The sequence below is a fragment of the Anomaloglossus baeobatrachus genome, unplaced genomic scaffold (assembly GCF_048569485.1).
Source record: "Anomaloglossus baeobatrachus isolate aAnoBae1 unplaced genomic scaffold, aAnoBae1.hap1 Scaffold_370, whole genome shotgun sequence".
NCBI lineage: Eukaryota > Metazoa > Chordata > Amphibia > Anura > Aromobatidae > Anomaloglossus > Anomaloglossus baeobatrachus.
Genome location: NW_027443048.1, coordinates 251,784 through 274,254, shown reverse-complemented (window position 1 = coordinate 274,254; position 22,471 = coordinate 251,784). Strand labels below are relative to the sequence as shown.

The 22,471-nt window shown below is 50.4% G+C and overlaps 1 protein-coding gene across 1 annotated transcript in view; it reads right to left on the bottom strand.

The window, feature by feature from the left end:
• Nucleotides 1-6,751: 6,751 nt before the first annotated feature.
• The window catches only part of LOC142274112 (transcription factor 23-like), a 40,450-nt gene continuing 24,730 nt past the window's right edge, over nt 6,752-22,471 (bottom strand). Inside the window, exon 3 of the mRNA XM_075332554.1 lies at nt 6,752-7,158. Coding sequence (XP_075188669.1) covers nt 7,078-7,158 — 81 coding nt within the window. The 3' untranslated portion in view covers nt 6,752-7,077. The remainder of the gene's footprint in view (nt 7,159-22,471) is intronic.

Genomic DNA, 22,471 nt, shown 5'->3' with positions numbered 1-22,471 from the left:
TAGGACGTGATTTGGAAAGGCGCCCACCTGTCTATATAAGACCTCACAGCTCACACTGCATGTCACACCAAATGAGGATCATGAGGTCAAAGGAACTGCCCAAGGAGCTCAGAGACAGATCTGGCCAAGGTTACAAAAGAATTTCTGCAGTGCTCAAGGTTCCTAAGAGCACATTGGCGTCTGTAATCCTTAAATGGAAGAAGTTTGGGACCAGCAGAACTCTTCCTAGACCCGGCCATCCAGCCAAACTGAGCAATCGTGGGGGAAGAGCCTTGGTGAGAGGTAAAGAAGAACCCCAAGATCACTGTGGCCGAGCTCCAGAGATGCAATAGGGAGATGGGAGAAAGTCCACAAAGTCACCTATCACTGCAGCCTCCACCAGTCGGGCTTTTATGGCAGAGTGGCCGGACGGAAGCCTCTCCTCAGTGCAAAACATGAAAGCCGCATAGAGTTTGCAAAAAAACACATGAAGGACTCCCAGACTATGAGAAATAAGATTCTCTGGTCTGAGGAGACGAAGATAGGACTTTTTGGTGATAATTCTAAGCGGTATGTGTGGAGAAAACCAGGCACTGCTCATCACCTGTCCAATATCATCCCCACAGTGAGACATGGTGGTGGCAGCATCATGCTATGGGGCAGGGACAGGACGACTGGCTGCAATTGAAGGAAATATGAATAAGTACAGAGATATCCTGGAAGAAAACCTCTTCCAGATGCTCTGGACCTTAGACTTGGCCTAAGGTTCACCTTCCAACAAGACAATGACCCTAAACACAGCTAAAATAACAAAGGAGCGGCTTCAGAACAACTCTGTGACCATTTCTGACTGGCCCAGCCAGAGCCCTGACCTAAACCCAATTGAGCATCTCTGGAGAGACCTGAAAAGGGCGTCCACCAACGTTCACCATCCAACCTGACATAACTGGAGAGGACCTGCAAGGAAGAATGGCCGAGGATCCCCAAATCCAGGATCCCAAGAAGACTCATGGCTGTACTAGCTGAAAAGGGAGGGTGCCTCTACTCTATACTGAGCAAAGGGGCTGAATACTTATCACCATGGAATATACTGAGGAAAGGGGATGAATACTTATGACCATATATTATACTGAGCAGAGGGGCTGAATACTTATGACCATGTGAGATAATGAGCAAAGGAGCTGAATACTTATGATCATGTGATTATACTGAGCAAAGGGGCTGAATACTTATGCCCATGTGAGATTTCAGTTTTTCATGTTTAATAAATTTGCAAAAAGGTCTACATTTCTGGGGTGGGGGGGGGGGGTTGGGGGGTTTCAAGATGGGGGAAGGGGGGCAGAGTGCACATTAATGAGAATTTACCAAATGGCTACATTGAAACAAAGAAGGAAAAATGTAAAGGGGTGTGAATACTTTCTGTACCCACTGTACAGCACAGTCTGTCATGCTTTCTGTATCCGTCTCATCGCTGACCACAGAAGCTCGCAGTCTAATCCGCACTCCTTCACTCCTCTAAAGGAGCGGTTTCCCGTCAGAGCTGTATGTAGTGGAGAAGAGCAGAAAGACACCCCCCCGCCCCCCCCCCCCCCCACCCCGGACCCTGGTTCAGTGGTCACGTGAGTAGTCCATGGCCTCAGGACCAATGTCCTCAAATCCAAGCTGATGACATCTGATTGGTCGGCTCGATGCAACATCAAACACGCACCTCCATTCCAGATGGCGCTCTGCAGGACCCCGCGCTCAGGTGCCTGTGCTTAGACCCCCAGGAATCGGTAAACTATGCCCTCCTGAAAATGGACAATAACTCCTTGTTTTCCACTTGCAGTTTACACCTTGGTAAATTGTCTCCAGTCACATCCAGAGCTGCGTTCACACGGCTTTGTTTCCAATATCAGTAAATCATTGGTTATTGAGGATGTTACTACCACTAATAAGGAACAGGACCGGTGCATGATACCTGCTGATTGTGCGTCCATGCTGGCGGATACGGGGTGACACCGCTCGCCTCTCACTGCAGAATTGATGAGGACTCTGATACTTTGTCCTTGTGCTTTTTATTTTACTATTCTTGCATGTTTGAAATTATTTTTAAAAAGAAATTAACTGTGTAATAGGCTGACATATTCTTTATATCTGTATGTGGTGAGCTACCTCTAGTGGTGGCTGTATAAATCTGTATGTAGTGAGCTCCTCCTAGTGGTGGGTGTATAAATCTGTATGTAGTGAGCTCCCTCTAGTGGTGTCTGTATAAATCTGTATGTAGTGAGCTCCCTCTAGTGGTGGCTGTATAAATCTGTATGTAGTGAGCTCCCCCTAGTGGTGGGTGTATAAATCTGTATGTAGTGAGCTCCCTCTAGTGGTGACTGTATAAATCTGTATGTAGTGAGCTCCCTCTAGTGGTGGCTGTATAAATCTGTATGTAGTGAGCTCCCCCTAGTGGTGGGTGTATAAATCTGTATGTAGTGAGCTCCCCCTAGTGGTGGCTGTATAATTCTGTATGTAGTGAGCTCCCTCTAGTGGTGGCTGTATGAATCTGTATGTAGTGAGCTTCCTCTAGTGGTGACTGTATAAATCTGTATGTAGTGAGCTCCCCCTAGTGGTGACTGTATAAATCTGGAGGAAGTGATCTTCCTCTAGTGATGGCTGTATAAATCTGTATGTAGTGAGCTCCCCCTAGTGGCTGTATAAATCTGTATGTTGTGATCTTCCTCTAGTGGTGGCTGTATAATCTGTATGTAGTGAGCTCCCTCTAGTGGTGGCTGGATAAATCTGTATGTAGTGAGCTCCCTCTAGTGGTGGCTGGATAAATCTGGAGGAAGTGAGCTCCTCCTAGAGGTGGCTGGATAAATATGGAGAAGGTGAGCTCTTTTCAGAGGTGGCTGGAGGTAGTGAGCTCCTCCTAGTGGTAGCTGGATAAATCTGTATGTAGTGAGCTCCCTCTAGTGGTGGCTGGATAAATCTGTATGTAGTGAGCTCCCCTAGTGGTGGCTGTATAAATCTGTATGTTGTGATCTCCCTCTAGTGGTGGCTGTATAAATGTGTATGTAGTGAGCTCCCTCTAGTGGTGGCTGTATAAATCTGTAGTGAGCTCCCTCTAGTGGTGGCTGTATAAATCTGTATGTCGTGAGCTCCCTCTAGTGATGGCTGTATAAATCTGTATGTAGTGAGCTCCCTCTAGTGGTGGCTGTATAAATCTGTATGTAGTGAGCTCCCTCTAGTGGTGGCTGTATGAATCTGGAGGAAGTGAGCTCCTCCTAGAGGTGGCTGGATAAATATGGAGAAAGTGAGCTCTTTTCAGAGGTGGCTGGAGGTAGTGAGCTCCTCCTAGTGGTAGCTGGATAAATCTGTATGTAGTGAGCTCCCTCTAGTGGTGGCTGGATAAATCTGGAGGAAGTGAGCTCCTCCTAGAGGTGGCTGGATAAATATGGAGAAAGTGAGCTCTTTTCAGAGGTGGCTGGAGGTAGTGAGCTCCTCCTAGTGGTAGCTGGATAAATCTGTATGTAGTGAGCTCCCTCTAGTGGTGGCTGGATAAATCTGTATGTAGTGAGCTCCCCTAGTGGTGGCTGGATAAATCTGTATGTTGTGAGCTCCCCTAGTGGTGGCTGTATAAATCTGTATGTTGTGATCTCCCTCTAGTGGTGGCTGTATAAATGTGTATGTAGTGAGCTCCCCTAGTGGTGGCTGGATAAATCTGTATGTTGTGAGCTCCCCTAGTGGTGGCTGTATAAATCTGTATGTTGTGAGCTCCCTCTAGTGGTGGCTGTATAAATCTGTAGTGAGCTCCCTCTAGTGGTGGCTGTATAAATCTGTATGTCGTGCGCTCCCTCTAGTGATGGCTGTATAAATCTGTATGTAGTGAGCTCCCTCTAGTGGTGGCTGTATAAATCTGTATGTTGTGAGCTCCCTCTAGTGGTGGCTGTATAAATCTGTATGTAGTGAGCTCCCTCTAGTGGTGGCTGTATATATCTGTATATAGTGAGCGCCCTCTAGTGGTGGCTGTATGAATCTGGAGGAAGTGAGCTCCTCCTAGAGGTGGCTGGATAAATATGGAGAAAGTGAGCTCTTTTCAGAGGTGGCTGGAGGTAGTGAGCTCCTCCTAGTGGTAGCTGGATAAATCTGTATGTAGTGAGCTCCTCCTAGTGGTGGCTGGATAAATCTGGAGGAAGTGAGCTCCTCCTAGTGGTGGCTGGATAAATCTGGAGGTAGTGAGCTCCTCTCAGTGGTGGCTGGAGGTGGTGAGCTCCTCCTAGTGGTGGCTGGAGGTAGTGAGCTCCTCCTAGTGGTGGCTGGTGGTAGTGAGCTCCTCCTAGTGGTGGCTGGATAAATCTGTATGTAGTGAGCTCCTCCTAGTGGTGGCTGGATAAATCTGGAGGAAGTGAGCTCCTCCTAGTGGTGGCTGGATAAATCTGGAGGTAGTGAGCTCCTCTCAGTGGTGGCTGGAGGTGGTGAGCTCCTCCTAGTGGTGGCTGGAAGTAGTGAGCTCCTCCTAGTGGTGGCTGGTGGTAGTGAGCTCCTCCTAGTGGTGGCTGGATAAATTTGGAGGTAGTGAGCTTCTCCTAGTGGTGGCTGGATAAATCTGGAGGTAGTGAGCTCCTTTCAGAGGTGGCAGGAGGTAGTGAGCTCCTCCTAGAGGTGGCTGGAGGTAGTGAGCTCCTTCTAGTGGTGGCTGGAGGTAGTGAGCTCCTTCTAGTGGTGGCTGGAGGTAGTGAGCTCCTTCTAGTGGTGGCTGGAGGTAGTGAGCTCCTTCTTGTGGTGGCTGGAGGTAGTGAGCTCCTCCTAGTGGTGGCTGGTGGTAGTGAGCTCCTCCTAGTGGTGGCTGGATAAATCTGTATGTAGTGAGCTCCTCCTAGTGGTGGCTGGATAAATCTGGAGGAAGTGAGCTCCTCCTAGTGGTGGCTGGATAAATCTGGAGGTAGTGAGCTCCTCTCAGTGGTGGCTGGAGGTGGTGAGCTCCTCCTAGTGGTGGCTGGAGGTAGTGAGCTCCTCCTAGTGGTGGCTGGTGGTAGTGAGCTCCTCCTAGTGGTGGCTGGATAAATCTGTATGTAGTGAGCTCCTCCTAGTGGTGGCTGGATAAATCTGGAGGAAGTGAGCTCCTCCTAGTGGTGGCTGGATAAATCTGGAGGTAGTGAGCTCCTCTCAGTGGTGGCTGGAGGTGGTGAGCTCCTCCTAGTGGTGGCTGGAAGTAGTGAGCTCCTCCTAGTGGTGGCTGGTGGTAGTGAGCTCCTCCTAGTGGTGGCTGGATAAATTTGGAGGTAGTGAGCTTCTCCTAGTGGTGGCTGGATAAATCTGGAGGTAGTGAGCTCCTTTCAGAGGTGGCAGGAGGTAGTGAGCTCCTCCTAGAGGTGGCTGGAGGTAGTGAGCTCCTTCTAGTGGTGGCTGGAGGTAGTGAGCTCCTTCTAGTGGTGGCTGGAGGTAGTGAGCTCCTTCTAGTGGTGGCTGGAGGTAGTGAGCTCCTTCTTGTGGTGGCTGGAGGTAGTGAGCTCCTTCTTGTGGTGGCTGGAGGTAGTGAGCTCCTCCTAGTGGTGGCTGGTGGTAGTGAGCTCCTCCTAGTGGTGGCTGGATAAATCTGTATGTAGTGAGCTCCTCCTAGTGGTGGCTGGATAAATCTGGAGGAAGTGAGCTCCTCCTAGTGGTGGCTGGATAAATCTGGAGGTAGTGAGCTCCTCTCAGTGGTGGCTGGAGGTGGTGAGCTCCTCCTAGTGGTGGCTGGAGGTAGTGAGCTCCTCCTAGTGGTGGCTGGTGGTAGTGAGCTCCTCCTAGTGGTGGCTGGATAAATTTGGAGGTAGTGAGCTTCTCCTAGTGGTGGTTGGATAAATCTGGAGGTAGTGAGCTCCTTTCAGAGGTGGCAGGAGGTAGTGAGCTCCTCCTAGAGGTGGCTGGAGGTAGTGAGCTCCTTCTAGTGGTGGCTGGAGGTAGTGAGCTCCTTCTAGTGGTGGCTGGAGGTAGTGAGCTCCTTCTAGTGGTGGCTGGAGGTAGTGAGCTCCTTCTAGTGGTGGCTGGAGGTAGTGAGCTCCTTCTAGTGGTGGCTGGAGGTAGTGAGCTCCTTCTAGTGGTGGCTGGAGGTAGTGAGCTCCTCCTAGTGGTGTCTGAAGGTAGTGAGCTCCTCCTAGTGGTGGATGAAGGTAGTGAGCTCCTCCTAGAGGTGGCTGGAGGTAGTGAGCTCCTTCTAGTGGTGGCTGGAGGTAGTGAGCTCCTCCTAGTGGTGGCTGGACGTAGTGAGCTCCTCCTAGTGGTGTCTGGAGGTAGTGAGCTCCTCCTAGTGGTGTCTGGAGGTAGTGAGCTCCTCCTAGTGGTAGCTGAAGGTAGTGAGCGTCTCCTAGTGGTGGCTGAAGGTAGTGAGCTCCTCCTAGTGGTGGCTGGATAAATTTGGAGGTATTGAGCTCCTCCTAGAGCTCTGCCTAGTAGTAGCTGGAGAAATGTGGGTGTTTTGAGCTCCCCTTAATGGAGGCCTTAGAAATTTGAGGCCGGAGAAATCTGGGGTGTTGTGAGCGCCACCTAATGGTGGCCCGAGCAATCTCTGTAGTGAGCTCCCTCTAGTCGGGGCAGCTAACTACCAGCAAAATTAAATTTATCAGGAAATGGCACTCCCTAGAATATGGTGGAGCTGCTGGAAGGCACAGGTCATCTATCAATAATCGCAGTGAGGGTGAGACTATTCTTGGGTGTGGGGTGTTATGATTTTTGCACATGCCTCTGTAGGAACTGAATCAAGTATTAATTAGTGGAACTCTTAGACGCTGCAGCCTGAAATATATTGAATGTGTAGAGTATTTACACGGATACTGACAGTATACAGCTGTACAGAGCGCACGGATACCGGGAGTAGAGCGGTGATATGGCCTCAAGCGAGAGAAAACCCCGCATTGCTTTCTGACATGCCACTGAGCATCCGAAAAGTAGGACCTCCTGCAATCATCAATCTGTCCTCACTTTATAATGGCGGAATACTCCTTAAACAAAACAAAGAATGCAACGTTAGTGTTCACGGGTGGAGTTGTCCTTTAAGGCTAGAGCGATAAGCGGTGTAACAGGGACGACTTGTGAGGGACACTCAGTCTCGTCTTGAGTTCAGGCTGGCTGGAGATCCTCGGCTTCTTAGTTCTCTGTGGCTGCAGATCCACCAGACACCTCATACTCCAGGGCTTCAGCGTACAGCCGAGACCTCATCGGCCACTTCTAGAGGATAAAGGGGACAAGTATGACAATCATGAGACTATGTACCCACTAGTGGACATCACAAGTAGGAAGACCCTGAAATCATATGCCTGCTAGTGGACATCACAAGTGTGAAGATCCTGAGATAATGTGCCTTCTAGTGGACATTACAAGTGTCAATGTCAAGCTCCTGAGATAATGTGCCTCCTAGTGGACATCACAAGTAGGAGATCCTGAAGTAATGTGCCTCATAGTGGACATCACAAATAGGAAGATCCTGAAGTAATGTGCCTGCTAATGGACATCACAAATAGGAAGATCCTAAGATCATGTGCCTGCTAGTGGACATCTCAAGTAGGAAGACCCTGAAATCATGTGCCTGCTAGTGGACATCACAAGTAGGAAGATCCTGAAATAATGTGCCTCCTAGTGGACATCACACGTGTGAAGATCCTGAGATAATGTGCCTCCTAGTGCACATCACAAGTGTGAAGCTCCTGAGATAATGTGCTTCATAGTTGACATCAAAAGTAGGAGATCCTGAAGTAATGTGCCTCATAGTGGACATCACAAGTAGGAAGATCCTGAGATCATGTGCCTCCTAGCGGACATCACAAAATAGGAAGATCCTGAGATAATGTGCCTCCTAGTGGACATCACAAAATAGGAAGATTCTGAGGTAATGTGCCTCATAGTGGACTTCACCAGTAGGAAGATCCTGAGGTAATGCGCCTCCTAGAGGACATCACAAGTAGGAAGATCCTGAGATCATGTGCCTCCTAGAGGTCATACCAGTAGGAAGATTCTAAGGTAAGGTGCCTTCTAGAGGTCATCACAAGTAGTAAGATCCTGAGATAATGTGCCTCCTAGTGGATTTCACCAGTAGGAAGATCCTGAGATCATGTGCCTCCTAGTGGACTTTCACCAGTAGAAAGATCCTGAGATAATGTGCCTCCTAGTGGACATCACAAATAGGAAGATCCTGAGATAATGTGCTTGCTAGTGGACATCACCAGTAGGAAGATCCTGAGATAATGTGCCTCCTAGTAGACTTCACCAGTAGGAAGATCCTGAGATAATGTGCCTCCTAGTAGACTTCACCAGTAGGAAGATCCTGAGATAATGTGCCTCCTAGTAGACTTCAACAGTAGGAAGATCCTGAGATAATGTGCCTCCTAGTAGACTTCACCAGTAGGAAGATCCTGAGGTAATGCGCCTCCTAGTAGACTTCACCAGTAGGAAGATCCTGAGATAATGTGCCTCCTAGAGGACAACACCAGTAGGAAGATCCTGAGATAATGTGCCTCCTAGAGGACATCACCAGTAGGAAGATCCTGAGATAATGTGCCTCCTAGTGGACTTCACCAATAGGAAGATCCTGAGGTAAGGTGCTTTCTAGTGGACTTCATCAGTAGGAAGATCCTGAGATAATGTGCCTCCTAGAGGACATCACATGTTGGAAGATCCTGAGATAATCTGAAATCGGATTGTGATGGTATTTGAGTGTTGGCCAGTTTTTCCACCGACCCTTAGAATTAGAGATGAGCGAACCGGCCGTGGTTCGGCTCGAGTTCGGTTCGCCGAACGGAGGTCTCGTTCGAGTTCGGTTCGTCGAACGTTCGACGAACCAAACTCGAACCTATAGGATATAATGGGAGGCAATCACAAACACATAAAAATGCATTATAAATGTACACATACAGTTAATAAACATTGCCATAACACTTACCGGTCCCCGCGATCCCTCCTGCACTTTGTCTCCTGCCGCTATTCCATCCAATGATCGCTGAATCCTCCCGGTGACCGGCACTGCCAGCAGTGATGCAGGACCTATCGTGACGTCAAAATAGCCATGTGACCAGTCACGTGGCTATTATCTCATTGGCTACAGACTGGTGACATGACTATGACGCGTCATGTAGGACCTGCGAGTGCATCTCTCCGGTACATGGTGCACATTTGTGTATCGCCGTGTACCGGCGACATGCTCTAGCACACGGTCGACTCCCCGTTCCGTTAGGGACCGGCTGACACAGCCGGTCATTAACGGAGATCACCGTTGCCATAGCAACGCAGTTAGCGGTGACGTCACCGCTAACCGCGGCTCCGGGAGCACCGTTGCTATGATAATGCGTCTGTCAGCGTTACTGCTGTTACCGCTAGCAGCACTGATCTCTCACGGAGTGAAGGCTCCACGGGAAGCAGCGTCTTCCCCCATGCAGCAGTGATGGAGCAGAGCTGCATTTGTTGAACGAGAAAGACAGAAGACCATGGATCGTGGAGGCCTGACAGGGGGTAATAAAGATGGAGTCTCTAACGTGTCTGTGTATTTATTTCTATTAAAGTATTTTTTCTCTGTGTGGTGTCTTTTTTTTAACCCTTTATTGGAGATTCTTAATGGCCGGGTCAAACGTGCCTGACATTAAGAATCTCTGGCTTAATACTGGCTAGTAAAACAAAGCCAGTATTAACTCATGATTACCCAACAAGCCACCCAGCTCCAGGGCTGTTGGAAGAGTCGGATACAGCGCCAGATGATGGCGCTTCTATGAGAGCGCCATTTTCTGGGATGGCTGCGGACTGAAATTCACAGCAGAGGCGCCCAGAAACCTCGGGCTAACCTGTGCTGCGGATTCCAATCCCCAGCTGCCTAGTTGTACCTGGCTGGACACAAAAATGGGGCGAAGCCCACGTCATTTGTTTTTTAATTATTTCATGAAATAAGTGAAATAATTAAAAAAAACGGGCTTCCCTATATTTTTGGTTCCCAGCCAGGTACAAATAGGCAACTGGGGGTTGGAGGCAGCCCGTGGCTGCCTGCTGTACCTGGCTAGCATACAAAAATATGGCGAAGCCCACGTCATTTTTTTGGTGGGCAAAAAACTTCTGCATACAGTCCTGGATGGAGTATGCTGAGCCTTGTAGTTCTGCAGCTGCTGTCTGCTCTTCTCCATACAGACAGACAGCAGCTGCAGAACTACAAGGCTCAGCATACTCCATCCAGGACTGTATGCAGAAGTTTTTTGCCCCCTGAAAAAATTATGTGGGCTTCGCCATATTTTTGTATGCTAGCCAGGTACAGCAGGCAGGTACGGCTGCCCCCAATCCCCAGTTGCCTATTTGTACCCGGCTGGGAACCAAAAATAAAGGGAAGCCCTTTTCTTATTATTTCATGAATTTCATGAAATAATTAGAAAACAAATGACGTAGGCTTCAGCCCATTTTTGTGTCCAGCCAGGTACAACTAGGCAGCTGGGGATTGGAATCCGCAGCACAGGTTGGCCTGAGCTTTCTGGGCCCCACTGCTGAGAATTGCAGTCTGCAGCCGCCTCAGAAAATGGCATTTTCATAGAAGCGCCATCTTCTGGCGCTGTATCCAACTCTTCCAGCACCTGCCTGCTATACCTGGCTAGCATACAAAAATATGGCGAAGCTCACGTCCTTTTTTTTTTGTAGTTTTTTGGCAAAAAAAATAAAAAATGCTTCCCTGGATTTTCCATTGCCAGTGAAGGTAACACCAAGCAGTGGGGGTTAGCAGCCAGTAGCTGCTTGGATTACCCTTAGCTAGCAATACAAAAAATGCAGCGGGAGCCCATTATATATTTTTTTTAATTATTTATTTAAATTATTATTTAAATAAAGTAGGGTCCCTCACAAATTGGATCACCAGCCAAGGTAAAGCGGACAGCTGTGGTCTGGTATTCTCAGGGTGGGAAGGTCCATAGTTATTGGGCCTTCACAGCCTAAAAATAGCAGGCCGCAGGCACCCCAGACGTGGCGCATCCACTAGATGCGCCAATCCTGGCGCTTCACCCCAGCTCATCCCGTGCCCTGGTGCAGTGGCAAACGGGGTAATAAATCGGGTTGATACTAGCTGTAAAGTCACCTGAGATCAAGCCCAGCAGTTTGTGATGTCATGGCGTCTATTAGATACCCAACATCATAAACTGTCAGTACTAACAAAAAAAAAATCGACAAAAGAAATTTATTTGAAAAAACAATCCCCAAAACATTTCCTCTTTCACCAATTTATTGTAAGAAAAAAAATAAAGGGGTCCCACGACGACTCTGGACCGTCTAGAATATGGGGGGAGACACTCAGGGAACGTATCCCCCATTTTCTAGGAGTGCGGACCCTTCATGTGAGGAGTGTGGGTGCAATGAATCTGCACTCACTCTCCCCGGGTCCACAGCAGCAGAGTCCATGTCGTAATGGTTGCTACCAAAGCTGCAATGCCCTGCTCATGAGGTAAGGGCATGCCTAATCAGGAGAACTATTCTACATTTCCAAATATTGGTATTTGCTGATATTATTGCTATTCCACCTACTATATATTGGGGATAGGATCTTGGAGATGGAATACCCCTTTAAGTCCAGTTATCCAGCTGAATGAATACTTAACAACAGAGCTCGCTATTTACATGTGTTTTCTTGTGGCGTATAACGGACTCTCATGTTTGGTAGTCGTTCAGCAGGGAAACTATAAAAGCAAATCCCTCCATTTGGAAATGTAGTATATAGCTCTCCTGATCAACTATGTTCCTTACCTCATGAGCAGGGCATTGCAGTAATAATAATAATTTATTCATTTATATAGCGTTATTAATTCCATAGCGCTGTATGTATTTGGAGTGTGGGAGGAAACCGGAGTACCCGGAGGAAAGCTACGCAAACACGGGGAGAACATACAAACTCCTTGCAGATGGTGTCCTTGGTGAGAATTGAACCCAGGACCTCAGCGCTGCAAGACTGCAGTGCTAACCACTGAGCCACCATGCCGCCCATTTAGCTTACAGATGCATAACCACCACTCACTGTGTCTGAACACAGGAAGCTGAGCTGACAGCCGCTCTGTGCATGCGGCAGCGTCTATTGTGAAGGAGAGGGCCGTGGGGGGATCAACACTGCACAGGTACCGTGGGACACCGGGGAACACCGGTGGGGTTATAGGGGGTGACCTGGCAGGGCCTGGGGAGGAGTTTTCTGTCACATGTGTCATGGCACATGCGACAGAAATCAGAGGAGTAGGGTGAATGCGGCCGGCGCGCTGCTGTGCGCGCGGCCATCTTGGATTTCTGGGAGGGCATCAGGGGGGGCACTTTGGCGACACCGGGGGACCGGAGGGGACCGGGGAGGAGATTTATCATGTTTGTTCATGCCAGATGGGAGATAAATAATTTTTTACCGGCGCTGTCATTTACTGTAACGTGATCATCGGTGTACGGTGTATACCTGTGATCACGTGAGCGGGGACCGGAAAAAACGTCCTGAATCATGATCTCCAGGGTCTCAGCTAGCCCTGAAACCCCGGAGATTTTCTGACGCCGGGGGGCGTTATTCACTTATTTCTGCCTGCTGTTTATAAACGGCAGATAATAAGGCTACATTAACACGACCGATCCATTTTTGCGGTCTGCAAAAAAACAGCCCGTTTTTTTTCACGGGTGCATCCGTGTGGCATCTGTTTCCGTTCCGTAGACGGTCCGTATGTCATCTGTTTGTCATCCGTGTGCCTTCCGTTTTTTTTGTGTACTGCAAAAAAACTGAAGGCGGGTAAATGCATAAATTTACCCAGGATCCATAGCTTCAACCTACATGAGGCGGTCACATGTTCACTCCAGTGCCATTTTCTACTGCTTTTCACAGTGTCGCGGGCGGAGGAGGGGACGCTGCGCTCTCCCACTGCTCGGGTCCGGCTGCCGCTGCTGCTGCGGCCTGCTGCTGCTCGGTGGCTCAAGCGATGGGCCGGATCCCAGGGACTCTAGCGGCGCTCCTCGCCCGTGAGTGAAAGGGGTTTGGTTGTGGGGATTGTTTATTGTCCGTGACGCCACCCACGGTTGTGGTGATTAGGTGGACACCACCGCTGCTCTGGCTGGGGATCCCGGGAGTGGTGGTATGGAGCAGCCAGTTGTTGATTTGCCCCTCCGTGGGTAGGGGATTGGTCGTCCCGGGGCCCAGTGATGGGGTTGGGATGGTGGACAGGCGGGTTATGGGGTCTGTGGAGGCACAGGGGCGCAGGGGCAGCACAGTGCCGCACAGCACGGAGGTACTCACTCAGCCAGTAAACACGACACAGTTCTCGGTAAACAAACGGCTGGTTGGACGGGTCCCTCGAACGGTTGCGGTGCTGATGTTCCCTGCAGTTGACGGTGACGGTCTCTTCCCTGCACCTATGTGTAGTCTGTTGGTAGCGATGGATTCCCACCGGTAACCCGCTCCCCAGCCTGTATATGGGCCGGAGGAGCCCCACTCTTGCCCGCAGGCGCTGGCCCTGGGAAACTGGTGCCTTGGCGGTGGCGGTGTCTCCCCTTAACGGTCGGACTGTTGCCTTCAATCGGGACTTGGTTGTTGGGAGACAGTCGTCCCCTTCACTGACGGATTTGGCAAATTATGGCGACTCCTAGCCTTGCCGGGATCCGAAAGGCCCCTGCCCTGGTGCTGACTGTTCTTTGTATACCGCTCCGGTACCGCCGGGTCACCACCCGTCCACGGTCCTTTCGGCAACCTCCGAGCAATCTCTCCTGCAGACGGTCACCGCCGTCTGCCAACCTTGCTGTCTCAGTCCGGGGCACACACCCGGACCAACTTCAGGCTTCTTGCTGTCACTTTCTTCACTTTCTCTACTTTTCCTCCTTCCACTTCACTGTTCACTCCTCACACTTTCAACACTCAAACTAATCTGCCTGGTTTTCCCGCCTCCAGGGCTGTGAACTCCTCGGTAGGCGGAGCCAACCACCTGGCCCACCCCCTGGTGTTGACACCAGCCCCTGGAGGAAGGCAACAAGGATGTTAGTTTTGACTTCGGTGTACCTGCAGGGAATGTGGTGTGCATGTTGTGTTGTGACCTGTGACCCCTGGCTTGCCCAGGGCGTCACATTCCCCCTTAGCAAAACGCAGACCGTCCTCGGGCTGCCCATCCAACACCGGTTTTATTTTCCTTTTTGTTTTTCTGTGAAAAGATCAAAAACGGTAAAATATTTACAATTAAAATAACATCTTCCCACATCGGGAGGTACTCTTACTTAAACGTTACGGTAATAAACGGTTAACGGTTATGGTTTCCGCTCTATCACCCAAGCAACCTGGCCCTGATGCTGCCCCTAAAGCCCAGGCAGCACCCCTTGACCCCAGTCCTGCACCAAGTCACCCGAGCGGGATCTGTCCTTCCCCTCCAGAGGGTAGCCACCGGTCCCTGTGGTGGCTGGGCCCCAGCCGGCTCTACTGCGGGCCCTCCCTCCAACCTGCCTCTCCGGAGGCGGCAACTGCGGAAACGGTACCGGAAACATAACTTATTTACATGCCACTAACGTTTGTGGTTGCCCTGCAAGTTCACGGGCTTGTCCATGAGTAGTTCTTCATGCAACTTTTTAAACGGTCCCCACGGGGACAACGGTGCTGGCAACGGCCGGTTTTCCAAATCAAACTTCAGATCAGGTGACTTTCACGGTAATCATTTGTCATCATTTTCAAAACTTCAAACAAACACAGTGGTGGTCCCAACGGGGACGGTGCAACGGTGCTCTGCTGCCATTACTCAGTGTCTTCGGCTTCATCTGAGGGAGGGGGTGCAGCACTCACACGGGCCTCCTGGCTGCCCCTCAACTTCGCATCTAGGGCAAACCACCCCCTCTCTCCACAGTGCCGGGTGTACTGAACTATGTCGCCCGGCATAAGGTTACGACCGGGGTGCTCCTCGGGCAGGTGAGCATTCACATCCCGCCGGGCTATAAACACTTCGACCTCCAGGCCCGGTTCATAAATAAATCCATAGCCCCGGCGGACATCAAACCGCCTCACCTGTCCTTCATACAGCGGGCCCCGGACACGGAAAGTCGTCTGACGGAGGTTCTCCTTCTCCCGGATTGCACGGGCCACCAACTCCACCTTCTTCCTTTCCCTTTCACCGATCTCCAGGCCCAGCGGTACCGGCTCCCTGTCCCAATACGGCGCTGCTGCGAGCTCCGGCGCGCGGTTCGGGCCCCGCGGGACATTTTGGACGCTGCCCACTGTCAGGGATCTGGGCGGCAGGTCCCGCGGCATCTTGGCCTTGGGCGCCGCCTTGCAGCAGCAACCCGGCGCTACCTCAGCCGAGGTGTAGGGGATGGGCACAGGGGCTTTCCGCTGCTGGGCCTTTGGCACAGAGCGGGCTGTCGGCTCTGGCTCGGGGGACTTCTTGGGGGACGCCTCCGACTCGGGCTTCGGGACCTTCCACGGCAACATCTCCGGGCGGCTACTGGCTCCGGCTGCAGGTCGGCCCGCTGGGGCGGGCATGCTGGGTATCGCTACCGGTTGCGGTGGCAGCAGGCCTAGTGGCGGGGTCACGGCTTCCGGGACGGGTGGCGAGGGAGGCAGCAGGGGGAGAGGGTCTGGACCGGGTCCCGCAGCCGCGATGACTGGCCCTTCAAGGTCATCGGGGCGTGGGTCACTCACCCTCCCTTCCTCAGCTTCCTCCTCGCGTCTCCGCACGGCCGCTATGACATCCGCCATGTCGGTCTCCCACTCCTCCATGATGAACTGCATCTTGACCTGCAGCCTCTGGTAGAGCTGCGCGGTCCGGATCTCCACCCACGCCGCGGTTCCCGGCGCGGGGGCTACGGTGCTTCTAGACGGCATCCACATGTTGCTGGCGGCCTCTCCCAGGAACAAGATCGTGGCAGGGTCCTGGTGTCCCTGCTGTTATAGCTGCGTTCACATGCAGCCAGCCGCCATTCCGTCCCCCTTAGCTTCTTTTCGGCCCCTCCTCTATCGGGGCGGGGTTTTGGCCTTCGCGCCTCTGCTACTCGAGGAGACGCTCGAGCGGGAACTTTTCGCGCCAAAGATGGTGGCTTTTGAAATTTTTCGGCCGGACACCTCCGGCGGTAACAAGGCGCACCTCTACCAGACGGCAGAGCGGTAAGATCCTGTTCGTGACGCCAAGTTGTCGCGGGCGGAGGAGGGGACGCCACGCTCTCCCACTGCTCGGGTCCGGCTGCCGCTGCTGCCGCGGCCTGCTGCTGCTCGGTGGCTCGAGCGATGGGCCGGATCCCGGGGACTCTAGCGGCGCTCCTCGCCCGTGAGTGAAAGGGGTTTGGTTGTGGGGATTGTTTATTATCCGTGACGCCACCCACGGTTGTGGTGATTAGGTGGACACCACCGCTGCTCTGGCTGGGGATCCCGGGAGTGGTGGTATGGAGCAGCCAGTTGTTGATTTGCCCCTCCGTGGGTAGGGGATTGGTGGTTCTGGGGCCCAGTGATGGGGTTGGGATGGTGGACAGGCGGGTTATGGGGCCTGTGGAGGCACAGGGGCGCAGGGGCAGCACGGTGCCGCACGGCACGGAGGTACTCACTCAGCCAGTAAACACGACACAGTTCTCGGTAAACAAACGGCTGGTTGGACGGGTCCCTCGGACAGTTGCGGTGCTGATGTTCCCTGCAGTTGACGGTGACGGTCTCTTCCCTGCACCTATGTGTAGTCTGTTGGTAGCGATGGATTCCCACCGGTAACCCGCTCCCCAGCCTGGATATGGGCCGGAGGAGCCCCACTCTTGCCCGCAGGTGCTGGCCCTGGGAAACTGGTGCCTTGGCGGTGGCGGTGTCTCCCCTTAACGGTCGGACTGTTGCCTTCAATCAGGACTTGGTTGTTGGGAGACAGTCGTCCCCTTCACTGACGGATTTGGCAAATTATGGCAACTCCTAGCCTTGCCGGGATCCGAAAGGCCCCTGCCCTGGTGCTGACTGTTCTTTGTATACCGCTCCGGTACCGCCGGGTCACCACCCGTCCACGGTCCTTTCGGCAACCTCCGAGCAATCTCTCCTGCAGACGGTCACTGCCGTCTGCCAGCCTTGCTGTCTCATCAGTCCGGGGCACACACCCGGACCAACTTCAGGCTTCTTGCTGTCACTTTCTTCACTTTCTCTACTTTTCCTCCTTCCACTTCACTGTTCACTCCTCACACTTTCAACTCTCAAGCTAATCTGCCTGGTTTTCCCGCCTCCAGGGCTGTGAACTCCTCGGTGGGCGGAGCCAACCGCCTGGCCCACCCCCTGGTGTGGACACCAGCCCCTGGAGGAAGGCAACAAGGATTTTAGTTTTGACTTCGGTGTACCTGCAGGGAATGTGGGGTGCATGTTGTGTTGTGACCTGTGACCCCTGGCTTGCCCAGGGCGTCACAACAGCGTAGAGCGCTCTGGTGATTTTCCTGTGCTTGTACACTTCATATCAGTCTTTTCTGTCATTATAATGGCAGAAAGACACATCATGTCCCACTCTCTTGCATTTTGTAATTTTGCACCCTTTGGTGCCTTTCATGTGGCACTAAGGGGTGCTTAGCTTTGTATTTAGCCAAAAAAAATGAAAAAAAAAATGACGTAGGGTTCCCCCTATTTTTGTAGCCAGCTAGGGTAAAGCAGATGGCTGCAGCCTGCAGACCACAGCTGGCAGCCTCACCTTGGCTGGTAATTTAAAACTAAGGGCACCCCACGCTGTTCTTTTAAATTAAACAAATAATTAAAAAAAAAAACACGTAAGGGTCCCCCAAAATTGGATCACCAGCCAAGGTAAAGCAGACAGCTGTGGTCTGATATTCTCAGACTAGGGAGGTCCATGGTTATTGGACTCTCCCCAGTCTAAAAATAGCAGGCCGCAGCTGCCCCAGAAGTGGCGCATCCATTAGATGCGCCAATCCTGGTGCTTCGCCCCAGCTCATCCCGCGCCATGGTGCGGTGGCAAACGGGGTAATATATGGGGTTAATACCAGATGTGTAATGTCACCTGGCATCAAGCCCTGGGGTTGGTGAGGTCAGGCGTCTATCAGATACCCGACATCACCAACCCAGGCAGTAATAAAAAAAATAGACGACAAACACATTTTTATTTGAAAAAACACTCCCCAAAACATTCCCTCTTTAACCAATTTATTAGAAAGAAAAACAAATCCAGGTCTGGTGTAATCCAAGGGGTTGCCATGACGATCCACACTGTCCCAGTCAATGAAGAGCAGGATGTTCCCCATTGGCTGGGAGAGCAGTGCAGTGACCTGAGCTAACATCAATGGGTCAGCCCAGGTCACTGCAGGGCATGACAAGTGCTGCTGTCAGCGAGGTACATTACCTGCGCTGATCTCCAGCACACTGACAGCCCCTGTCACTGAGGTCAATGACCGCCGCCTTCACACCAAGTATCGCGAGAGGTCCGTGACGTCACCGCTAGTCAGTCTCGGGTCGGAAGCGAGAGAAGGTGATGTGACAAGCGGCGGCCATGGAGGACAGTGACAGCGCTGAGGTCGGGATGGCGGGACTTCATCACCGCAGGTAAGCCGAGCGGGACCATGTGTGCAGAGTGCAGTGTGCAGAGTGTGTGTGTGTGTGTGTGTCTGTGTGTGTGTGTGTGTGTGTGTGTGTACGTGTGTACATGCCGTGGGCAGGAGGGGGTGGAGCGAGCTGAGCGGGGAAGTGTGGGCTTCCTGCACGTAACTAGGATAAACATCGGGTTACTAACCAAAGCGCTTTGCTTGGATACCCGATGTTTATCTTGGTTACCAGCTTCTGGCAGGCTGCCAGCGATGGCTCCTGCACACTGTAGCTGTAAAAAGCCCTGCTTTTTGCTGCTAGAACCGTTCTCGAACGTATCTAGAACTATCGAGCTTTAGCAAAAAGCTCGAGTTCTAGTTCGATCTAGAACAGCCCCCAAAATCACTCAAGCCGCGAACTGGAGAACCACGAACCGCGAACCGCGCTCAACTCTACTTAGCATCTCCAGCATTGCATTAGAGCAGTCATTAAAGGGGTTGTCCATCCTTGGGCTAGAAGGCTGCAATGACTATGTGACTGCATACGTGTGACTACTCTCATCGTGCGCTGTGAGGATTCTCCATTGCCCGGAGCGGGCGGCCATGTGACTGCAGCTATGTGATTTTTCATGCATGCGGTCATGTACCGGCTACATTGGTGCGGCCTCACTCAACACCAGTGTATTTACGAGGCCGAATACAGTCAAGGAATTAGGCCAGAATTATGCAAATCGCATACTGCTGTCAGATGACCGGCCGCTCCCAGCACCGGAGGATCCGCACAGCGCACAATGCAAGGATTCACACGCCTGCAGTCACATAGAGTAACTCCAGACTTGTAGCCTAAGGCTGGACAACCATATTAACTTCCTCCTTATAATAATGAGATGACCCTAGAGGCCCTGTTCTCTAATGATAATGATGGGACTGTTGACCCCACCCTCGAAAGATGAGATGAGTCTTCTGACCCTGTCCTCTAATGATAATGAGATGACTCAGCTGACCCTATCCTATAATGATAATGAGATGACTCTGCTGACCCTATCCTCTAATGATAATGAGATGTCTCTGCTGACCCTGCCCTCTAATGATAATGAGATGACTCAGCTGACCCTATCCTCTAATGATGAGATGACTCAGCTGACCCTATCCTCTAATGATAATGAGATTACTCTGCTGACCCTATCCTCTAATGATAATGAGATGACTCAACTGACCCTATCCTCTAATGATAATGAGATGACTCAGCTGACCCTATCCTCTAATGATAATGAGATTACTCTGCTGACCCTATCCTCTAATGATAATGAGGTGACTTTGCTGACCCTATCCTCTAATGATAATGAGATGTCTCTGCTGACCCTGCCCTCTAATGATAATGAGATGACTCAGCTGACCCTATCCTCTAATGATAATGAGATGACTCAGCTGACCCTATCCTCTAATGATAATGAGATTACTCTGCTGACCCTATCCTCTAATGATAATGAGATGACTCTGCTGACCCTATCCTCTAATGATAATGAGATGACTCAGCTGACCCTATCCTCTAATGATAATGAGATGACTCAGCTGACCCTATCCTCTAATGATAATGAGATGACTCAGCTGACCCTATCCTCTAATGATAATGAGATGACTCTGCTGACCATATCCTCTAATGATAATGAGATGACTCTGCTGACCCTATCCTCTAATGATAATGAGATGACTCTGCTGACCCTATCCTCTAATGATAATGAGATGTCTCTGCTGACCCTGCCCTCTAATGATAATGAGATGACTCTGCTGACCCTATCCTCTAATGATAATGAGATGTCTCTGCTGACCCTGCCCTCTAATGATAATGAGATGACTCTGCTGACCATATCCTCTAATGATAATGAGATGACTCAGCTGACCCTATCCTCTAATGATAATGAGATGACTCAGCTGACCCTATCCTCTAATGATAATGAGATGACTCTGCTGACCCTATCCTCTAATGATAATGAGATGACTCTGCTGACCCTATCCTCTAATGATAATGAGATGTCTCTGCTGACCCTATCCTCTAATGATAATGAGATGTCTCTGCTGACCCTGCCCTCTAATGATAATGAGATGACTCAGCTGACCCTAACCTCTAATGATAATGAGATGACTCAGCTGACCCTATCATCTAATGATAATGAGATTACTCTGCTGACCCTATCCTCTAATGATAATGAGATGACTCAGCTGACCCTATCCTCTAATGATAATGAGATGACTCAGCTGACCCTATCCTCTAATGATAATGAGATTACTCTGCTGACCCTATCCTCTAATGATAATGAGGTGACTTTGCTGACCCTATCCTCTAATGATAATGAGATGTCTCTGCTGACCCTGCCCTCTAATGATAATGAGATGACTCAGCTGACCCTATCCTCTAATGATAATGAGATGACTCAGCTGACCCTATCCTCTAATGATAATGAGATTACTTTGCTGACCCTATCCTCTAATGATAATGAGATGACTCAGCTGACCCTATCCTCTAATGATAATGAGATGACTCAGCTGACCCTATCCTCTAATGATAATGAGATTACTCTGCTGACCCTATCCTCTAATGATAATGAGATGACTCAGCTGACCCTATCCTCTAATGATAATGAGATGACTCTGCTGACCCTATCCTCTAATGATAATGAGGTGACTTTGCTGACCCTATCCTCTAATGATAATGAGATGACTCTGCTGACCATATCCTCTAATGATAATGAGATGAGTATGATGACCTCATCCTCTAATGATGATAATGAGATGACTCTGCTGACCCCCAACCCTCTAATGACAATGAGATGATTCAGCTGACACTGTCCTCTAAGTTGACTCTGCTGACCATGTCTTCTAATATTCTAATAATGAAATGACTCTGCTGACCTCCACCTCTAATGACAATGAGGTGACTCTAACACCCTGTCTTTTAATAATGAGATGACTGCTGACTCCATCCTCTAATGATGAGATGACTCTGCTGACCCCATGTTCCAATGACGATGACTCTACTAGTCATGTTCTTTAATGATATGACTGTTCTGACCCTGTCCTTTAATGATAAAGAAATGAGTGAGGTGACTGCTTACTTTGCCCTCTAATGATAATGAGATGACTCTGCTGACCCTATCCTCTAATGATCAGATGACTGATGACCCTATCCTCAAATGATAATGAGATGACTCTGCTGACCCTATCCTCTAATTATAATGAGGATAATGAGTTGACTCTGCTGACCCTATCCTCTAATGATTAGATGACTGCTGACCCTGTCTTCTAATAATGACTGCTGACTCTATCCTCTATTGATAATGAGATGACTCTGCTGACCCTATCCTCTAATAATAATGAGAAGACTGCTGACCCTATCCTCTAATAATAATGAGAAGACTGCTGACCCTATCCTCTAATGATAATGAGATGACTGCTGACCCTATCCTCTAATGATGAGATGACTCTGCTGACCCTATCCTCTAATGATGAGATGACTCTGCTGACCCTATCCTCTAATGATAATGAGATGACTGTGATGTCTGTGAATATGATTGTCCTCAGACGGCAGGTTAATGAGACCTTTTTTTGTTGTTATGATGCAGAAGACTATGACGTCTATGGGACCTCAGATCAGTAGAATGGAAATTCCAAAATATTCGAAAATGTATAATTGCCCCAGCCCCTTATACCCCTGTGTGTAATCCCAGCCGCAATGATCTGTAAAGTACACTGCGTCATGAGCACATTGTAGCTGGGTTTTCAGTATGGGAATGTGCGCACTGCTCTATTCTGGGATCTGTAGTCCCCCGGTGACTGTGTGCTCTATTCTGGGATCTGTAGTCCCCCGGTGACTGCGCTGCTCTATTCTGGGATCTGTAGTCCCCCGGTGACTGCGCTGCTCTATTCTGGGATCTGTAGTCCCCCGGTGACTGTGCTGCTCTATTCTGGGATCTGTAGTTCCCCCGGTGACTGTGCTGCTCTATTCTGGGATCTGTAGTTCCCCGGTGACTGTGCTTTTCTATTCTGGGATTTGTAGTCCCCCGGTGAC